The sequence below is a fragment of the Hippopotamus amphibius genome, chromosome 1 (genome assembly GCF_030028045.1).
Source record: "Hippopotamus amphibius kiboko isolate mHipAmp2 chromosome 1, mHipAmp2.hap2, whole genome shotgun sequence".
Classification (NCBI taxonomy): Eukaryota; Metazoa; Chordata; class Mammalia; order Artiodactyla; family Hippopotamidae; genus Hippopotamus; species Hippopotamus amphibius.
In genome coordinates, this window is record NC_080186.1 from 128,789,189 (window position 1) to 128,811,265 (window position 22,077).

Below are 22,077 nucleotides of genomic sequence, written 5' to 3' on the forward strand. Positions count from 1 at the left end.
ATTGTGGTCAGAGAGCATACTTTATATACTTGAATCCTTTTAAATGTATTGAGATTTCTTTCATGGCCCAGAATTTGGTATATTTGGTAATGTTTCTCATGCATTCTGCTATTTTTGGGTGGAGTGTTCTAGAAATTTCAATTAGGTCAAGTTGATTGATAGTGCTGTTCCAGTTTTTTATATTTTGATCATTTTCTATACACCTGTTTTATCAATTATTGAGAGAGGGATATTGAAATATTCAGTTATAATTGTGATTTTGACTGTTTCTCTGGGCTGTTCCATCAGACTTGCTTATGTATTTTGAAGCTCAGTTATTAGATGTGTATATATTTAAGATTAATACATTCTATTGATTAATTGACCCCTTTATCATAGTCAAATGACCTTCTTTATTTCTGGTAATATTCTTTGCTCTAAAAACTATGTTGTCTGAAATCAAAATAATGAGTCTTTTGGACTAGTGTTAGCACAATGTATCTTCTTCCATCTTTTTATTTTGGTATGTATATTCAAAGTACATTTCTTACAGGCAGTATAAAATTGAGTTTTTTCTATCTAATCTGACAGTCAGTCTCTGCCTTTTTTTTTTTTTTTTTTTTTTTACGTTTAATAACAAGAAACTTTATTGAATTACAAATTTAAAAATGGATCACTTAATTTAAAAGTGGGACTATTTTAATTTTATTCTTCTTAAACTTATTCTTTCAAAAATGCACGTTATTTTTCAAATGATAAAAGGTTAATCTGTGACCTGACAAAGTAGAGGTGGGATGGTACCAGAGGGCCAGTTCTTATATGTGGGGTCTTAACATGGACATTTAGATGTTGTTTTCTCTATTACATCAAACTGATCTGCAGTCAGCAATAAGGAAAGGGGGCAAAGGGGAGTGCAAAGCATGTGCCGAGGTCTTTCCATAGGGGCCTGAGAGCACACAGACGGAGCAGGGTGAAACCTGGACTTTGTAACAGTGGCCTTAAGATGTGCTACAGCAAGCGCGAGAATCACTTTTTCTTATTCCTAACAAAACAGATGTACATACTTAACTGTAAGGTCCTTCCTGCAAATGAGCTGTGTTACAGCCCACGTGTTAGTCTGTTCCACAACCTCATTCTTGTGCAACAGAGAGTAAGCAAATTAGAGTCAGGACAGGGATGTGCTTCGTCAGCCTCCATATGGAAAGACCACAGCTTTAATGACTTATATAAACCTTAAAGTTCTTGGTCAGTACAGATTTCCAAACCAAAGTTAAGTCATGAACTGTTTACAAGAACTACACTATCCTAAAATGCTAACATTTTCTTCCCAATATGTCTTCCTACAAAAGGGAAAAATGGTCAAAAGTTTTCATCCTTTGCCTGTGCTGGGATTTAGGAAAAGCCTACTAACAGCGTTCTGCAAAACTAAAATACACTACAAACAGGTAAATAAACAACAAACCAAACTGATTTCAACAAAGTCATGTTTCCAAAAGTAAAATCTATTAAGAACAAGTAATAAACATATACAAGAAATTACAAGAAATGAGGATCACAGTTAGTTACAAATGCAAAATAATATCTAATTGTCCCAGACTTGTGAACATAATAATTAAAATCAATTTCATATGCTAGTTCAAATATTATGTACAATTTAGATAAGCTGGTCAAGTATTATTTGAATACACACCATGTTTGATAAACTTATAATTACATTACCTCTTCTCTTTTAATATTTGCAGGTACATGCCAATATAGGGAAAAAATGTAATTTCCATTTGCGTATTAACTGAGAATAACATTTCTACTGTGTATGTTTCAGATTGTAAAAAAGTTAAGGTACATTTTCCTTTAAGAAGAAAAACAAAAGGTAAAAATAAACTGCCGAAAGTTTAATATCAACTTACTTATAAAAATGAAAAAAGAAAGTTTTGAAACAGCTACAATTATTATGCGGTCTCCTTACTGCTCTGAAACAACAGAAGGCATCTAAGGAAGGGCTGCTGTGTCAAAACCAGAGACTAACCCGAGGGATATACGTTACTTTACAAATCTGATTTGAAGGAAAACTAGTTGGTTGGTCTAGTCTTAAAGCTAATTACAAAATCCATTTTCTTAATGGTCCAGACGTTTTGCCACTTCTTCCAACTCAACAGAACTTCCACCGGTTTCCACACTCGTTGCAGACGACAAACGTTGTCATGGGTTCATCAGCACTCCACGTTTGTACCTGTGTGTAAGTGCAGTTCTTCTTTTTACATTTGCCACACGTGAACAAGTCCGTCTGGGTCCCACCCGTCTTGGCCATCTGATGCTCTCTGATGGCTTCTTTGGTCAAGTTTTTCCGCATCTCCTTGAGCTCATCGCTGGCCATCTCCTCTGCTGTCATTCTAGCAAATAAGTCAGGAGGTATATTCCCACACAGCACATTTTTCCTTAAATTTGGATTCTTCACATCCTTCAAATTTGATATCCTACTTCGTACTCTATTTTTGTATTTCATGTCCGTATTCCTTATTTCTTGATAGATTGCTTCTTCGATTTGAGATCCTAGTTCTTCCTCATCAGCTCCAATAGCGATGTAGTCATCTCCCGTCCGGAGAGCTGCAGCGAGCATCTCCCTACACTTTAATCGCACGGAATCAGAAGTGCTTGGCGCCCGAGGGAAAGATGAAACGTAAGTGTCTCGGGCGTTTGTCTCATCCTTTCTGCTGCTTATGTTGCCACTGGAGCTACTTTCTTCTCTTGCTTCTGGACTATTCTGTGACGTAACTGCAGTATCTTTTTTCTTTTCTTCAGAGTCTTTATCTGTTGATGGTCCATCTAATAACTTTTTCCAGGATTTGATGAGGGACTTTGCTAAAGATGTAACTTCTTCATCCGTGCTCTGCTTGCGAATAGCATTCACTGACATTCCGATTCTTGTGGACTGTAATAATTCCAGGGTCATGGGAATATTCTTAAGCTCCTTCAGTAAATCTAATGCTCCAGCCGCGTTCTTCTTCTGCACCATCTTGTCCATCTTCTTGGCAATGCGGACCACCTCGTCCTCCATGGCTCCGGCAGGCCTGCCCCGCGCCGGGCCGCGTGGGACGGGAAGTGCGCGAAACTGGCGGGGCGGCGGGCGAGCCCAGGCGTCGGCGAGGCCCCTCAGCAGGCCCGGCCGAGACGCTTCCTCACCCACTGAGCCCACGGCAGCGGCGGCGGCGGCGGCGGCGGCGGCGGAGCTCCTCCGCCGCAGGCAGCGCCAATCGAGCTCCGCGCACGCCGCAGTCTCTGCCTTTTAATTGGGATCCTTAGACTATTTACATTTAATGCAATTATTCATATGGTTAGGATTGAGTCTGCCACTTACTACCTTTTTTCCTGTTTGTTCCATCTTGTTGTTCTCTTGTTCTTCAAATGGTTGCTTTAGGGTTTATAGTATACATTTTTAACTTATCACAGTCTACTTGCAAGTGACATTATACCATTTCATGTATAGTATAAGAATCTTACTGTATTATAGTTCCATTTCTTCCTTCTCAGACTGTATGCTATTATTTCCATATATTTTACTTACACATGTATTATAAACCCCACAGTATGTTGTTGTTTTTGTTTACATAGTCAACTATCTTTTAAAGATATTCAAGTAATAAGAAAACAATCATATATTTACCTATGTAGTTGTCACTTCTGGGACTCTTCATTCCTTTGTGTAGGTCTGCATTTCCATATAGTGTCATTTTGCTTCTGCCTGAAGGACTTGCTTTAGCATTTCTTGTAGTACAGATCTACTGGTATGAAATTATTTCAGCATTTCTTTGTATGATGAAGTCTTTATTTCTCTTTGGATATGGAAAGGTATTTATAATGGGTATAGAATTCTACATTGACAGGTTTTGTTTCTTTCAGTACTTTAAGGGCAAGCATCATTCTCTTCTCACCTGCATTATTTATGATGACCAATCTGCTGTTTTCTTTGTTTCTCTATACATATTGTCTTTTTCCCCTCTGGCTACTTTTAACACTTTTCTCTTAATTACTGATTTTGCATTTTTTATTATCATGTACCTTGGTTTAGTTTTCTTCATTACTTGTGCTTGGGTTTATGTTGATCTTCCTGGATCTATGAGTCTATAAATTTCATCAAATTTGAGAAATTTTTAGTTGTTATTTTTCTGTCCTCCATGATATTTCCTCCAGGTACTCCATTTACGCATATACGGTTGGCGTCCATATCTTCAGGTTCTGTGTCCATGGATTCAACCAACCATGGACTGAAAATACTGTTTGATTGTAGTTGGTTGAATCTGCAGATGTTGAACCTGTGGAAATGGAAGGCCAGTTGTAAGGGGCTCAAACATCCTACAGGTGGTCTTGGAACCAATACCCTGAGGATGCTAAAGGGTGACTGTATTAGGCTCCTTGAAGTTGTCACACAGCTTACTGATGCTTTTAAATTTATTTTTCCTCTTTCTGTTTCATTTTGGATAATAAATATTGTTGTGTCTTCAAGTTCACTAATCTTTCCTTCTGTAGTGTCTAATCTGCCATTAATCTTATCTATTGTATTTTTTTGTCTTAGATGTAGTTTTCATCTCTGGAAATTCAATTTGGGTCTTTTAAAAAATATTATCCACGTCTTTTCTTAACTTTTTGGGTCTATGGATTATAATTACAGTTATAATAATTATTTGATGTTCTTGTCAACTTATTCTGTCATTTCAGGGTAAGTTTAGGTTGATCAATTTTTCCTCATTATTGGTCATCTTTTCCTGCTGCTTTCTATGCTGTTAATCAGATTAGATGCCAGATATTGTGAAGTTTACCTTGTTTGTTGCTATACATTTTAGTATTCCTATAAATATTCTTAAGCTTTGCTTGGGAATGTAGCTAAGTTACTTAGAAAAACATTGATCCTTTCAGGTCTTACTTTCAAGATTTGTTAGGTTGGATCAGAGCAGTGCTTCTTTCTAGGGGTAATCCTTCTCCATTACTTAGGCAAGACATTTTTGTTTATGCTACCCAGGGCCCCATTAATGATTAGGTTTTCTAGTCTGGCTGGTAGGATAAGGCACTTTTTTCACCCCATGTAAACTCAGGCACTGTTTTCACTCTTCCTTTTAGATAATTTCTCTGTCATCTCTGGTAGTGTCCTTACATATGTACAACTGATCAGTTCTCTGCTGTATACCTAAGGCAGACACTCCACAGATATCTGGAGTTTTCTTTCCAGCTTTGTCCTCTCTGTTATTCTGTCTTGTGAACACTAGCTGCCTTGGTCTCCCTGGCTTCTCAACTCTGTCTCCCCATGTCCAGGAGCCTACCACTCCTCCTTGTTTCCTTCTCCCTGTGCCTGGACAATGTGCAAGGCAGTAAGCTGTGGCAGTCATAGAGCTCATCTCGACTGTTTTCTATCTTACATGGTTCATTACCTTTACCTGAGTTCCACTCTCTTGAAAACTGCTGTTTCATACTTTTTCTCTTTTTCTTTTCAGTTGTGTCAGATGGGAGATTAAATCTGTTCCATTACTCCATCTGGCTGGAAGCAGAAGTGTCCATTACCTTTTTATCCCTTTATTTTTCTTTTAAAACTCACCTTAGAAGCAGTCTTCCTCTGTAACAACCAACAACTTAACAAAGTATGTTCCATCATCCTATGATTGCTTTGCTTCTCAAAGCCTGTGAGGTGGTGTCAGATCATCCCCATTTTACAGATATGGGAACCAAGCCTCAGAGGGGTGAAGGGACTTGTCCAAAGTCACAGGGTCTATAAAGGATTAAGCCACATCCCCACTACACTGTGCTGCCCTTGTAGTTCCCAGGAGGGGAAACAGAGCCACATGAAGTAAGGGTTGGCATTGTTATATTTTTTAAAGTATTTGGGTGGGGGAGGGAGATAAACAGGTGGACTCAGAGAGTAATGTTTTCCATGTCAAAGTGCCAATGAGCCTGGTGCTTAGAGAGGGTCGGGGTCTCAGTGAGTGGTCTTCCTACTGCACCTATCCTGACTCACTTCCAAGGAAGGAAGTATGTCTTCTGTGTAATACATCCAGCCAGGTAGGAGAATTGGGCTTTTTTCTAGAGCTGTGGGATTGGGGGTCTAAAACCCTCATGGAAAAGAGAGAGTTACTGGCCGCTCAGTGACAGGGTGTGTGTGGGTGAAGGGGGAGGCAGGAGCACCAGACGGCTGGGGGTGGACTTGTGGAAGCTGTGGGTTGAGGGCACTGAATTGGGGGTTGTAGGTGCAGCTGGCTCTCCACCCCTATCCACCCATCTCCTGGCTTCTGTGATTCTCCCTGCTTCTCCCCCTCTTCTGTGTGAGAAAGGTGGGGAATACAATGATGAAGGCGTGAGTAGGTGAGGTGTTAGGGAGACAGCTTGCCAGGGTGGGCAGCACAGATGACTGGAGGCTGGGGAGGGAGGTGGTGGGAGGCAAATGTGCAGATCCAAGCTCTGAGAAACTGGGTGGAGGGGGCTCAGCCTAGGTGTGCAGAGTTGCAGGTGGGGACCCTGGAGGGTGACACCCCAGGGACAAGTGCTTCCTGGGAAAAAGGTGATATGGTCTTTTCCTGGACATGGGTGAGGCTTTGGAATGTTCTCAGAGAATTTCTTTAAAATGAGGTTCTTCTTAGAATCTTTTGAAGTATGGAATGGAATGCGACATGATAGTTTTCATTTATTCAGTGCCTACTGTATGCTCAGAACCCATTTCACATGCACCAACCCACTTCATATCACAATTATCCTATGAGGTAGGTACTATTATTTATTCCATCTCATAGGTACAGAATTTGAGGCTCAGGCAGGTGGTGGCTCACTCAAGCACCCAATACTTTGTTTTTTTAATGAGAGGGATGTGAGGTGCTGGAGCCTCATTGAACAGAACTCATGTGAGGGGCCTGACCTCAGCTTGGGAAATTTGGAGAGGGATGAGAGAAGAGAGCAAGGTGTTGAAGACTGACACCAAATACAGTATTAGGTACTATATCATATATACTCTACATGTTTTGACTACCCAATAGCAACTCTCCTTCCCATCAGAAACTGAAGCTTCAATTTTTTTTTTCTTTTAATTTTTTGGCTGCATTGGGTTTTCATTGCTCTGCGGGGGCTTTCTCTCATTGCTGTGAGCAGGGGCTACTCTTCGTTGCAGTGCCTGGGCTCTCATTGTGGTGGCTTCTCGTTGCAGAGCATGGGCTCTAGGCACGTGGGCTCAGTAGTTGTGGCGCATGGGCTTAGTTGCTGCGAGGCACGTGGGATCTTCCTGGACCAGGGATGCAACTCATGTCCCCTGCATTGGCAGGCAGATTCTTAACCACTGTGCCACTAGCGAAGTCCCTGGAGCTTCGATTTGTATGTGAACATTCCCAATTTTTAAATGTTGGCATCTAATTAAAAAAATCATGTGGGTGCAAAAAAAGTTCTTGACTACAGGTGAAAAGAGTTTTTGGTAATACAGCTCTTATAGAGCGCTAAGTTCTGTGCTGGGCCAGAGGGAGCCAAGGACAAGTCAGCCTGGCTGCAGTTTGTTGTACTGGCATTAGATCTGCACTGTTCTTGACCCCCTTGGCCTGACCTGAAGAATGCTTTTGTTTGGAAATGGAAAGAGTAAAGCAATTAATGGCATAACTTGTGGCACTCAGAAACTTGGGAAATGTTTCCAGGGCTTTAATGCTTCCTGAGGGGCTTTCACTGTCTCATTTGATCCATTTTGTTAAATGAGCAATAATGCCACTTTCCAGGTGGGGCAACCAAGGCTAATAGGAAATAAGAGTCTGAGAGTCACATGAACTGGCCTGGGACCTAGGGCTCATGAGTCTGTCTCTCCCTTGCTACAGGGCTCAGGTAGAGACAGAGGATGGGGAATGATGATGTTTGAACACCGGATGACCGAATCTCCTCTTAACCCTGTGAGATCAGCCTCATTCTTCATAGCAGGTTGTTCAAAGCAGTTGGATTACTTACGTGGCAGCTCAGGGCCACATTGTAAGCATTCCAGCCAGCAAGGTGGGACCTGCACCATCTTTATAACCACTGCTACTGTAGTCACATGCCCTCTTAAGATTAAAGGAAATGGAACAGACTACCTCGCAATAGGAAAAGTATCCAAGACACATTGTAAGAAGAGCATGAAGGATGGGAGCTATCACCTTCTTTGGAAAACATAACATGCAACAGTATTCAAAGTTTACCTTGCACTGTGCTCTCCCAAGCAGAGGTCTCCATAAACATTGTACTTGAACTTCACATTTTAAATATGTTTAACTATTTTTTTTTGTTTGTTTGTTTTTTTCTTTTCTTTTTTCTTTTGGCACACGGGCTTAGTTGCTCTGTGGCATGTGGGATCTTCCTGGAGCAGGGAACGAACCTGTGTCCCCTGCATTGGCAGGCAGATTCTTAACCACTGCGCCACCTAGGAAGCTCTGTTTAACTATTTAAACGCAACATGAATCCTCAGATATGTTGCATGCTGAATGTTAAAATTTGGAGATGGCCAGCACCATTTTTTGTATTGTTAATTCAGTTGTGTGTAGGCTTGACACTAAAGTTTCTCCTCCTATCTCTGTGTAATTAGAGAAGATCTGAAATTCCAAAGCAAGTTTTAAAATACCACTAGCATTTCCTGCTGGAGAGGGTGTGGAGAAAAGGGAACTCTCTTGCACTGTTGGTGGGAATGTAAGTTGATACAGCCACTATGGAGAACAGTATGGAGGTTCCTTGCAAAACTAAAAACAGAGTTACCATATGACCCAGCAATCCCACTGCTGGGCATATACCCAGAGAACACCATAATCTAAAAAGGACACATGCACTCCAATGTTCATTGCAGCACTATTCACAATAGCCAGGACATAGAAGCAACCTAAATGTCCATCAACAGATGAATGGATAAAGATGTGGTACATATATACAATGGAATATTACTCAGCTGTAAAAAAGAACAAAATTGGGACATTTGTAGAGAAATGGAGGGACCTAGAGACTGTCATACAGAGTGAAGTGAGTCAGAAAGAGAAAAACAAATATTGTATATTAACACATATATGTGGAATATAGAAAAATGGTACAAATCAACCGGTTTGCAAGGCAGAAATAGAGACACAGATGTAGAGAACAAACATATGGACACCAAGTGGGGAAAGCTGGGGGGGGTTGGGGTGGGATGAATTGGGAGATTGGGAATGCCATATATACATTACCAATAAGAAAAAAAATATCAAATTGTACACTTTAAATATATGCAGTTTATTGTATGTCAACTGTATCTCAATAAAAATTCTTAAAGAAAAAAATACCACTAGCATTTCCAACTGCTATTCTTTGTAACCTGGAATTTTCTTAATATTTCCAAAAAAAAAAAAAAAGATAGGACTAAATGCAGTGCTGTGGTTGAAACATGACTGCATCTGTCATCCATAATATCTAATTTCTTATTCGTTTTGATCTATCCAAACAACATCATTGTTCTCAACAACTGACCTTATAAGTTGTAAATGTTATAGAGTTTGCCACAGAGGTACCAAATTTGTGTCATTTTCCTTTTCCTGGAAGAGGACAACTACAGTTCCCAGAATCCTTTGCATCTGAGTCGAGGCAGGTGACTGGATGCTGCGGACCACTGGGATATGGATGGAAGTGGTGTATGCTCTTTCTTCCCCTTCCACAGAGGGCAGGGCTTTATCATGGCCTGAAACACGAGATTGTTCCGTGGGATGAGTCACTGGCTGGGGGAAATGGAGATCTGCTAAGAATTCCTTCCCCTGCACTAACTGTGACATGAGCAAGAAACAAAGCTTTGTGTGTTAAGCCACTGTAATGTTGGGGTTATTTGTTATTATAGCAAATCCTTGTCTACACTGACTGAAACAGAATCAAACTTTTGAAATAAAATTTCTAATAAAACATAGGTCTTATCTGTTCTGTAAGGTTTCCATACATTATTTATTTCAAAGAAAAACAGTTCCTTAACCTAAAAGATTTCAAAATCAGTATTGGAACCTTGTGTCTGAATCTTACAAGTAGGGAACTCAAGGACCAGATAGGAGAAATGACTTTTCTACAGTCACCCAGCCATGGCAGGGCTAGAATCCAGCATAAGGACATCTGTAGTTTTAGCCTGTGTGTGAGAACATATGGATGAGGAAACTTCATATCTACTGCAAATATTTTGATGTAGAGTAATAATGCTACTTTTTCATAACATTTTCTGGTCAAAAACTCTCAGGGGCATTTTCTCTCTTTATTATCTACTCCCCAGATTGTCTCAACTCCTGTGTGTAGGAGCCCGTGCTGAAGTCCCTCAGGTATTCCAGGCAGAGCTTGCCTAGAAGCAGAATATACTGCACCAAGGATAGTTGTGAGATCAAGAGAGATTAGGACACAGAGACACTCAGAGAGAAAGGCCCTGTGAAGATGTAGACGAAGGTTGGGGCTTCCCTGGTGGTGCAGTGGTTAAGAATCTGCCTGCCAATGCAGAGGACACGAGTTCGATCCCTGAGTCAGGAAGATCCCACATGGTGCAGAGCAACTCAGCCCATGAGCCACAACTACTGAGCCTATGCACCACAACTACTGAAGCCAGCATGCCTAGAGCCCATGCTCTGCAACAAGAGAAGCCACTGAAATGAGAAGCCACTGCAATGAGAAGCTGGTGCATCGCAACAAAGAGTAGCCCCCACTTGGCACAACTAGAGAAATCCCGTGTGCCGCAACGAAGACCCAACGCAGCCAAAAATAATAAATAAATAATAAATCTTAAAAAAAGATGTAGACAAAGGTTGGAGTGATGCTACTACAAGCCAAGGAACCTGAGAAGCTACCAGAAACTGGGAGGGGCAAGGAAAGATTCTCTCCTAGAGCTTGACAGGTATGTGGACCTGCTGACACTTTGATTTCAAACTTCTGGCATCTAGGATGTGAGAGAATAAATTTGTTTTTAACCATAAAGTTTGTGGTAATTTGTTATGGCGGATCTCAGAAATGAATACAGGGTTCTGCATAAAACACAGCTGTCCTGTATGAAACACAGCTGTCCTGTATGAAACACAGCTTGAGGAGCCCCAAGATCACATTCCTCAAACAGGCAATGCCATGTGTGCCAATATCCATGCAGATACTGACTTTGTGCTCAGAGATAAATCCTATACATACTTCTGTGGGGGAAGCATCTTGCCCTCAGCTGCCACTAAGTGGTGGGCCTGGGTCTAGTTGTGTGTGTGGGGGGGTGGGTATCATGGTGAAGATGACGAAAACATTCTCCTTCTTCCTGCTCCTGGTTCTGTCTCCCTACCAGTAACTTTCCTTGTTTCCCACTCACTCTTCTACTGTTTTCCTCATTCGCTCATTTATCCCCAGGCGTGTTGTGACTTCACCATGAACATTCCCACCATTGATGTCTGTCTGGGTCATCCTTCATGGAGATCTCATTACGAGTCGAATTTTTATTCCCAAATAAAACACTACAGACCATGAATGGTCCTTAAGTAGCAATTATCCCTTCTCTGGGTCTTGCTCTGACCATCTCAGATTTGATCATAGCAATATCCTGAACACATATGACACAAAGCCCACTCAGCTCTGTGTCCACTGCACACTCAATTTTTCTAAAATGTTAACAAGTCACTGTTTTAAAGGTGGGAAATGGGGAGAGCTGGCTCAGGATCACATCTCCAGCATTGAATCCAGTTCCATACCAGGTTGGGAGGGTGACCTGAGTGTTACTTGAAGATTTATAGAGACGTGCAAGTGCTCCATGTGCGTAGAGCACGTTTTTCTTCCCCTCGCAGCTTTGCTAAGATCTCCCTTCCCTTCCCTTTCTTATTCACCTGTTGATGGGGTTGGCGGGGTGGAGGTGAGGGGGCTTAGAAGAACAGAGAAAGAAAACTGCTTTATCACTCCAGCCCTGTGGATCCAGTGTCCAGGCGTCAGTAGCCAAGGCCACTGCATGTGGGTTCCCACTTATGATCTCTCAGACACAGCTGTTTGGGCTCTCTCTGTTCGTGAGGCAGCATGAGGGAACCATGAATACTTTTCATTTGGGGCAGGGAGGTGAACAGGTTCCCAGCACCTTCCTGGTGGCTCCCGTCTTCGCACGCACTTCAGTTCTGTGTTCTGTAATGCTTCAGAGTATGGGAAAGGGTTGAAGGGGCAGGGGCTGCTGCTCCGCCTTTTGCCTGCCCATCTCCTCACCCTTCATCAAGAAGGGGAAGGACTCTTAGGTGTGGGCACCTGCTATTCCCACCAAGAGATTCAGTGACTTAGATTTCTCTACCCCTTCTGCGTTCATGGGCAGCCAACACAAACTCCTGCATCTCACTTTTGTGACATATGAGGCTAATTGTCTCTTAGCATTCCTGCAGGTTAGGTGGGAAATCTCTGACCCTAATAGGCCTGTCTAACCCCACTCACCTTACAGCTGGATAAAGTGAACACATTGAGGGCGTAGGTATGCTCGAGCCAGATTCTGGGATTGGGCCTTTATTGGATTGTGTCACTTTTTGAAGGCTCCTGAAGATGTTTATAGGAGTGTTTTTTTTTTTCTTTTCTAATTACAAGATTAAGAAAAATAATGAGGTTAACATTTGGACATATGAGCGGGTGCAAATGGAGGAAGCCAGGATGTGTCAGCTGTGCCGTGTCACTGCCACCCTCCCTCCATGGCCTGGGACATAGTTTAGAAGGTGAGGTAGGCTGGGGAGGAATGAATTGGGAGATTGGGATTGCCATATATACATTACCAATAAGAAAAAAAATAACAGACTGTACACTTTAAATATATGCAGTTTATTGTATGTCAACTGTATCTCAATAAAAGTTCTTAAAAAAAAAAAAAAGCTGAGGTAGGCCATCAGTAGGCACTGACGTTAATCTCTTCCTTTCCACTGATATTCTGTAAAGCTTGATCCCAAAGTGGGCAGAGACAAAACATACCAGCCTCCTATTAGGAGAAACAAATACATTTGGAAAGTAAAATATGCTCTTTAAATAATGTATGAATATGAATAATATTTTTTTCTCTATAGGGACTAAAAGATTTCTGAAAGTTTCTTCCTAGGAGGGGATGGAGGACTTTCTGGCTGAATAGAAGAGACACACCCACTAAGCCAGAATCAGAGCAGTGTCCAGTATGGCCTGTGGGACCTGGTACCCTTGACTCCTGCTGGTGGGGCCTGGTGGGGACACAGGCTCCCTGGGAACATGGCAGGAGTTGCTGCTCTTTGAGTGCCACAGTTTCCCTGTGATGTCTGTCCCTTCTCTGACCTGCGTGCTTCTGCTTAGAAAATTCAAGCCTTGTGGGTAGGGGCACGAGGAGGAAGAAGAACCCTTAGTACCTCTCCGCAGAACCCACCACCCATCCTGGACCAACTGCATCCCTTTCACCCTCCTCTGGGCCTTGATGTTTTCCAACTCCAACCTTTCCACGTATAATAATAATAATAATTACCTTAGTACAATTCTCTATTTATTCCGCACATCACCAGAGCTAGGTTCAGCTTTGATCTTACCATTTCCGTAGCCTTAAGTTTTCCCAGGAGTTTTTGTTAATTCCCAGGGATTTACACACTCAGAATCTCTCCTATTTTTAACTCTGGCTTCCGGTTTTGTTTTGCATGAAGCCAAACTGGAACTCAGTTTCCCCCTTCAGGTTTCCCCTCAAACACAGGCTCTCACAAGAAAACTTTAGTGAGTGATATAGTCCCTACTAAGGATACTTTATGAGTGGCAAAAGGGGAGAATGGTGCCACGGCAAAATTTTTTTTATTTTAAAAATGGTGGTACAATATATATTTACCATCTTAACCATTTTTAAGTGTTCAGTTTAGTGGCCTTTAGTCACATTTTGTGCACACATCACCAGCACCAGAACTCTTTTCATCTTGTACAAGATGAAAGTCTGCGTCCACTAAAAGGTAACTTCCCAATTCTCCCCTTCCCTCAGCCCCTGGCAACCACCACTCTACATTTGTTTATATGAATTTCACCACTCTAGGTACTTTTTATATCAGTAGAATCATACAGTTTTTGTCTTTATGTGGCTGCCTTATTTCACTTAGCACATTCTTCAGTGTTAACCTGCGTTGTACCATGTAGGACTTCCTTTTTAAGGCAGAATAATGTTCCATTGTATGTATACACCATATTCTGTTTAGCCATTATCCTTTGATGGACACTGAGTTGCTTCCACTTTCTGCCTACTGTGAATTATGCTACTGTGAACATAGGTGTACAAATATATTTTTGAGACCCTGCTTTCAGTTCTTTTGCGTATATACCCAGAAGTAGAATTGCTGGATCATATGGTAGTTCTATTTTCAACTTTTTGAAGAACTGCCATACTGTTTTTCACAGTGGCTGTACCATTTTACATTTGTAACATCAGTGTGCAAGGGTCCCAATTTCTCTACATCCTCACCAATAATGTTGTTTTCTTTCTTTTTTTTTTTTTTTGTGGTAGTAGCCATCCTAATGAATGTGAGGTGGTATCACTTTGTAGGTTTGATTTGCATTTCCCTAATGATTAGTGACGTTGAGTGCCTTTTCACTGCCTACTGGGCATTTGTAAATCTTCTTTGGAGAAGTGTCTATTCAAGTCCTTTGCTCAGTTTTGAATTTAGCTGTTTAATTTGTTGTTGTGGAGTTTTAGGTGTTCTCTTTATATTCTGGATATTAATCCCTTATGAGATATAGAATGTGCAAAATTTCTCATTCTGTGTGTTGCCTTTTTACTCTGTTGATAATGTGTCTTTTGAGGCACAAAATTTTGAAATTTTTGTGAGGTCCATATTTGTCTATCTTTTGTTACTGGTGCCTTTGGTGTCATACGTAGGAAATCATTTCCTAGTTTAATGTTATGAAGGTTTTGTCCTATATTTTCTTCAAAGAGTTATAGTTTTAGGTCCTACATATAGGCCCTTGATCTATTTTGAGGTAATGTTTGTATATGGTGTTAAGTAAGGGTACAACCTCATTCTTTTGCATGTAAATAGCCAGTTTTCCCAGCACCATTTGTTGAAAACACTGTCCTTTCTCTATTAAATAATCTTGGCTCCATTATCAAAAATCATTTGACCATACATGTCAGGGTTTATTCCTGGCCCCTCTAGTCCATTCCACTGGTTTACAAGTCTGTCTTTTTAACAATTACACTGTTTTGATTTCTGTAGCCTTGTAGTATGTTTTGAAATTAGGAAGCGTGAACTCTCCAGTTTTGTTCTTCCCTTTTCAAGATTGTTTTGGCTATTTGGAGTCCCTTGATATTCCATATGAATTTTAGGATGCGATTTTCCATTTCTGCAAAAAAAACAGTATTGGGATTTTGATAGGGATTTCATTGAATTTGTGGATCACTTGAGTAGTACTGACATCTTAAAAATACCAAATCTTTTTATTCCATGAACATGGGATGTTTCCATTTATTATATTTTCTTTAATTTCTTACAGCAATGTTTTGTAGTTTTCATTGTACAAGTCTTTTGCCTTGGTTAATTCCTAAATAGTCTTTGTGTGTGTGTGTGTGTTTCTAGGAATTTGTCCATTTCATCTAGGTTATTCAATTTGTTGGTATACAATTGCTCATAGTACTCTTTTATAATCTCTTTTATTTCCATAGAAGTGGTAGTAATATGCCTACTTTCATTCTGATTTAGTAATTTGAGTCTTCTCTCTTTTTTCTTAATTAATCTAGCTGACAGTTTGTCAATTTTGTGGAGAAGCAACTTTTGCTTTCACTGGTTTTCTCTATTATTTTTCTACTCTCTATTTCATTATCCCTGCTCTAATATTTATTATTTCATTCATTCTACTAGCTTTGGGTTCAGTTTCTTCTTCTTTTTCCAGTTCCTTAAATTGTAAAGTTAGGTTTTTGACTTGAGATCTTATTTTTTAATGTGTTTATAGTTATCATTTCCCCCTCAGCACTACTTTTGCTGCATCTGTACATTTTGTATGTTGGATTTTTGTTTTTAATTGTCTCTATGTATTTTTTTAATGTCCCTGTGATTTATTGACCCATTAGTTGTCTAAGATTGTGTTGTTAATTTCCACAAATTTGTGAATTCTCCAGTTTTACTTCTGTTATTGATTTCTAACTTCATCCTGTTGTGGTTAGAGAAGTCACTTTGTATGATATCTATCTTTTAAAATCTATTGTGACTTAATTTGTGGTCTAATATATGGTCTGTCCTGGAAGATGTCCCATGTGTACTTGAGAAGAAAGTGAACGGTGTTCTTGTTGAGAAGAGTGTTCTGTATGTGTCTTGTAGATCTAGGTGGTCAACTGTGTTGTTTAAGCCCTCTATTTCCTTATCTTTTTGCCTCATTGTTCTTTCCATTATCGAGAGGATGGTATTGAAGTCTCCAACTATTCATGGAAAATTGTCCATTTCTCCCTTCAGTTCCTTCAGTTTTTTTCTTTGTATATTTTGATGGTCCATCATTAAGTGCATAAATGTTTATAATTGTTATATCTTCTAACTGTATTCTAGCTATCTGTCTTTTATTAATATAATGTCCTTTTTTGTCTCTTATAACCTTTTTTTTAATTTAAAATCTACTTTGTCTGATATTAATATAGCCACCCTTGCTCTCATTTGGTTATTATTTGCATGGAATATCTTTTCCCATCCTTTCACTTTCACTCTATTTTTGTCTTTGGATCTAAAGTATCTTATAGACAGCATGCAGTTGGCTCATGTATTTTTTTATCCATTTTGCCAATCTTTGTCTTTTGATTGGAGAGTTTAATCCATTTGTATTTAAAGTAATTACTTAGAAGGAGGGATTACTTCTGTCATGCTATTTGTTTTCTATATGCCTTATGCTTTTTTAATCCCTCATTTCCTGCATTACTGTCTTCTTTTGTGTTTAGATGATTTTTGCAATGAAATGTTTAAATTCTTTTCTAATTTTCTTTCTTTCATTTTAATTTTTTTGGTATTTCCTATAGCTATTTTCTTTGTGGGTACTGTGCGGATTATATTTAAAATCCTAAATTTGTAACCCACTAATTTGAATTTATACCATTTTTATCCTCAACAACATATAAAAACTTTCTCCTTTAACAGCTTTGTTTTCATCCCTTTTAGTTGTTGATGTTACAAACTTACATCTTTATACATTGTATGCCCCAAAACATAAACTAATAATTCTTTTAAATGCATTAGTTTCTTAAATTATGTAGAAAACTAAATGTGAAGTTACAAAAACGTTACAATACTAGCTTTTAGACTTATAATTTTAAAAAATGTACTAGTCTCTTAAATCATGTAGAAAACAAAATATGGAGTTGCAAACTATTGTTACAATAATAGCTTTTATAGTTGCCCATGTATTGACCATTATTGAGATCTTTATTTCTTCATATGGTTTTGTGTTATTTTCTATTGTTCTTCCCTTTCATCCTTAGGATTTTCTTGAAAATTTCTTGCAGGGAATGTCTAGTGGTAACAAATTCTTTCAGTTTTTGCTTATATAGGAATGTCTTAATTTCTCCACCATTTTCAAGGACAGTTTTGATGAATATAGGATTCTTTGTCGACAGTTTTTTGTTTGTTTTAGCACTTTGAACATATTGGCCCTCAGTCTTCTGGCCTATAAATTTCTGATGAGAAATCTGCTTATAATCTTACTGACAATCCCTTGTGTGATGAGTTGCTTTTCTCTTGAAGCTTTCATGATTCTCTATTTTTTTTTTCTTACAAAATTTTTTTATTGAAGTACAGTTGATTTAGTGTTTCAGGTGTATAGCAAAGTGATTCAGTTATATTTATACACACACACATACACATATATATATACTGTTTTCAGATTCTTTCCATTATAAGTTATTACAAGATATTGGATATAGTTCCCTGTGCTATACAGTAGGTCCTTGCTGTTTATCTGTTTTATATGTAGTAGTGTGTATCTGTCAATCCCAAATTCCAAATTTATCCCTCCTCCCTCTCTGTTTTTATCCACCTAGCATTTAAATGTTTGATTATAATCTGTCTCAGCATGGGTCTCTTTATGTTCATCTTACTTGGAGTCTGTTGAGCTTCTTGGGTATTTATCTTTCATTGGATTTGGGAAGTTTCCAGTCATTATTTATTCAAATACTTTCTCTGCCACTCTATCTCTTTCTTCTCCTTCTGGGACCCCCCTCCCCAACAATGCATACGTTGGTACACTTGACAGTGTCCCACAGGTTCCTCAGGCTCTGTTCACTTTTCTTCAATCTCCCCCCCCACCCCATTACTCAGATTTGATAATTTCCACAATCTTGTTTTCAAGTTCACCAATTCTTTTGCCTGCCTGCTCAATCGTCCTTTGAATCCCTATAGTGAATTTTCCATTTCAGTTGTTGTACTTTTCAGTTCCAAAATTTCTTTTTGGTTTCTTTTTTAGGTTTTCTACATCTTTATTGATATTTCCATTTTGTTCACATATTGCTTTCCTCTTGACTTTCTCCATATCTTCCTTTAATTCTTCAAGCATTTTAAAGACAGTTGTTTAAAGCCTTTTTCTAGTATATCCACCATCAGACCTTTTCAAGGAACAGTTTCTGTTGATACATCTATTTTTCTTTGAATGGGCTATACTTTTGGGTTTCTTTGCATTGTGATTTTTTTCTTGAAAATTGCAAAATTCGAATCTAATAATGTGGTAATTCTAGAAGCCAGATTCTCCCCCTTTCCCAGGATTTTCTGTTTTTTGTTATTGTTTTTATTTCTTGTTTTATTTATCTGTTTTGTTTTATTTGTTTTATTTATTGTTTTGTTTATCTGTTTTTGATTGTTATAGGCTCTCTCTGTGCAGATGATGAGACTGAAGTATAAATAATATCTTCTCAGGTCTTTTCTGAGCCTTTCTCTGGGCATAGCATTTACTTTTCAATTTTCCCTGTATATGCAGTTGTTTTTTGAGTGGCCTAGTCTTTAATGTCTGGCTCCCAAAAAGGCACAAGAGAGAGAAGAGAAAAATGAAAGGAGGGCATAAACAGGCTTTGGTCTTTTAAATCTCCTGGAAGTCACTTCAGCCAGAGGGGGACAGGCTTGCAACAAGTTGGGGAGGGAGGTACAGGAACAATGGCTGCCTGCCTTTTTGTCTGCACCTCTGTGATCAGAAACAGACATCAGCAATCAGAACACAGATCCCTGATATTTAGAGGACAGCGTCCTTTCTGCTCACCCTGACTCCAGCAAGCTATATGCAGATTGTTCCAGGAACATATGGCACAGCTTACGTGCCATGGGGGTGGGAGGTGGGGGATGCATAGCTGCTACTGTGCTAAGAGCTGAAGTTGAAATTAACTGGAATTTACTGTCCAAGCCTTCAATATTCTCCAGAGTTCCAAAACAGTAATATCAGACAGATTCTTCTAGTGCAACTATTGTCTATGTGGGGAAACAGATTTCTGGTACTTTCTGCTCTGGCATCTCCCCAGAAGCCTACCTAAACAATTCTTACAAAAAGTAATGAGGTCATTTTTTAGAATCTGCTTTAGTTCCCAACATTACCTAGGTATATGATAGAACTGTAATACCATCAGCTTTATAATTAAAATTCTAAGCTGCTAAAATCAAGCTCTGTACCCTTTCCTTAGTCTGATTTCCACACTTGTCTGACCATTGTAATGAGTCTACCTTGCCCAGGAGATCCAAACGTCTCCCACCCTGTAATGATCTTTTTGATGTGTCGGTTAGGCTACAGTCCCCAGTTAGTCAGACACTAATCTAGATATTTCCATGAAGGTATTTTATAGATGTGACCCATAATCAGTTGACTTTAAATAAAAGAGATTATTTTATATAATCTGGGTGGGCCTGAGTCCATTAGTTGAAAGGCCTTTAAGGCAGCATTGAGACTTCCCTGAGAGAACAAATCCTGCCTGTGGAAAGTACCTTCAGCCAGTGCCTGAGTTCCAGCCTGCCCATTCTGATGGCCTGCTGTATGGATTTCAGACTTGCCTAGCTAACCCCCACAGTGGCAGAAGCCAACTCCTTGCAATAGATCTCTCTAATGTATATCTTTCACGAATTTGCTTCTCTGGTTTGAACCGATACACACCTATCCATTGAGGATTTGCCAGAAGTGACAGGCTGCTTCCTGTTTTCTTTTGCAGCAACAGCTTCTCCAAAGTCCCCCACCAACAAAGGATTTATACTTCAATCCCCCCTCCTTCCTTATCTAGTCTTCCTTCACTGCAGGATGTCTCCCATGGCTCCTGAAAATTCCCTCTACACATCCTGGCATCTCTGGCATTATGATTTTTGACCTGAATCTTCCCTGAATGGCCCTAAAATTCCTAAGACTCCTATATGTAAAAACATCCTGCAGAGTCTGAGCAAAGATCAGCTCCCAAAGAGAATTTTTGGGTGGCAGAAGCGACTATTAAAATGGTGCATCAATTATATCTTTCAAAAAATGTAAAGATCATAATAGCACAGAGATGCTGGGGAATTTTTATAGACTCAAGGAGACTGAGGAGACATGATAACTAAACACAGTATGAAATCCTAGACTAGATCTTGTGCTGGAGGAAGAAGAATGCTCAAAAGATATTAGTGGCTAAACTGACACAACTGAAATACAGACAGTAGACTAAATTTTGTGTTACTGGTCAAATTACCAACATTTATAACTATGCTGGGGATAGGAGACAGAATATCCTTATTTTTAGGAAATACTCACTTGAAATATTTAGGTATAAAGAATAATGACATATGCAACTTAAACATTTAGGCAAAAGAGTAATATATATATGTATAGACAGCAAATGGAACAAAATGCTAAAACTAGGTGATTCTGGGCCATAGGAATAGCAGCGTTCTTACTATTCTTACAACTTTTCTGTAAATTTGCTTTTTTCCAAATAAAAAGTAAAAAAAAAAAGTGGTCCATGCCTCTGTTCCCTTTAATTTTATCTCTTTTTCTTTGAAACTCTCTGACTTCAGTCTCATAATCCCCAGAAATGTGCTATTACAACTATCTCGGTGAAGAGCAGTGGGATACACTTATCACAACTGAGGTTCTAACATTTGTGCTTACAGAATATAGAGAAAGAACACATGGGGATATGAAATAAAAAACACATAACATACAAAAATACAGAATTAATACAGAATTCAAAGAATCACATTTATAACCCAGAGGTTTCAGATACTAAGAATGAGAGTGTAGAATTTGAAGTCACTACCTGTAATACCAGCCACGTGACCTGCAGCAGGACATTTTACCTCTTTATTCTTCAGTGTCCATATCTGGGACCAGGAGATATAAATTTTCAGTGTATGTATGAAAAAAAATATGCTAGCATATGAAAAGGATTCCTGAAAATGAAAGCTAAGGAGGGAAAATTAGATACCAAATAATCTCCCGTCCCAAGATCTTAGTGATGCCATCAGTATTCTTTGGAGCCTAAAAAGCTTTGAAGTCTCCAAGAATTTCTAGTTATAAAGGAGTAGGGAAGTGAATTGGGGTAAGAAAAGGGCCTCATTTCCTAAGGCCCCTCTCGGAACCTTGTGCTTTACCTGTGGACTCAGTTTTTAGGACCTTATGACACTCTCCCATGCAGCTGGTGGAAATGTAGATTGTTAGAACTTCTTCAGGTGTTTTGGCAATATTTATTCGAATAAAAAAGTGCATATGTGCACAGTGAAGTTTGTATAGGGATGTTCACTGCACTGTTGTCCTAAAAGCAAATTCATGGACACAAAACGTCCACCAAAGGGGTCAGTGGAATAAACTGTTATGCATCTATATCATTAAGGACTGCATCCATTAAAAGAATGAGACATGCGTATACTGATGAGAAATGATTTCTTATGCACGTTTACCATAGAAAACAAGTTCTGTAAGGAATGCTCCTTTTTTTTTTTTTTTTTTTTTTTGGTAGGGGGAAGGATGCACACCTATCTACCTCTCCCAAGGTGCTTATTTAAACTTAAACTATCTCTGGAAGGCCACACAAGAAATTTAACAGTATTTTTTGGAAGGGTAATTTGGGGACATGGGGGGGAAGTAAGTTCACTTTTTCACTCTACTCCCTTTTGTTTTTTCTACACTTGTTACCAACTGCTGTGTTACCTTTTAAAAAAGACTTATTCTTATGCAAATTTCCAGCACCTTTTC

The 22,077-nt window shown here is 39.3% G+C and overlaps 1 protein-coding gene across 1 annotated transcript; it reads right to left on the reverse strand.

Annotated features, from left to right (window-relative positions):
• Positions 1-634: 634 nt before the first annotated feature.
• LOC130849665 (transcription elongation factor A protein 1-like) lies at positions 635-3,207 on the reverse strand. Its single transcript, XM_057728748.1, has one exon. It carries the CDS (start codon positions 3,032-3,034, stop codon positions 2,129-2,131), a length of 906 nt encoding a protein of 301 aa, XP_057584731.1. The 5' UTR covers positions 3,035-3,207; the 3' UTR covers positions 635-2,128.
• Positions 3,208-22,077: the final 18,870 nt, after the last annotated feature.

Excerpts from the sequence above, each read along its gene's own strand:
- LOC130849665 (XM_057728748.1), bottom strand. The coding sequence starts at position 3,034 with ATGGAGGACGAGGTGGTCCGCATTGCCAAGAAGATGGACAAGATGGTG.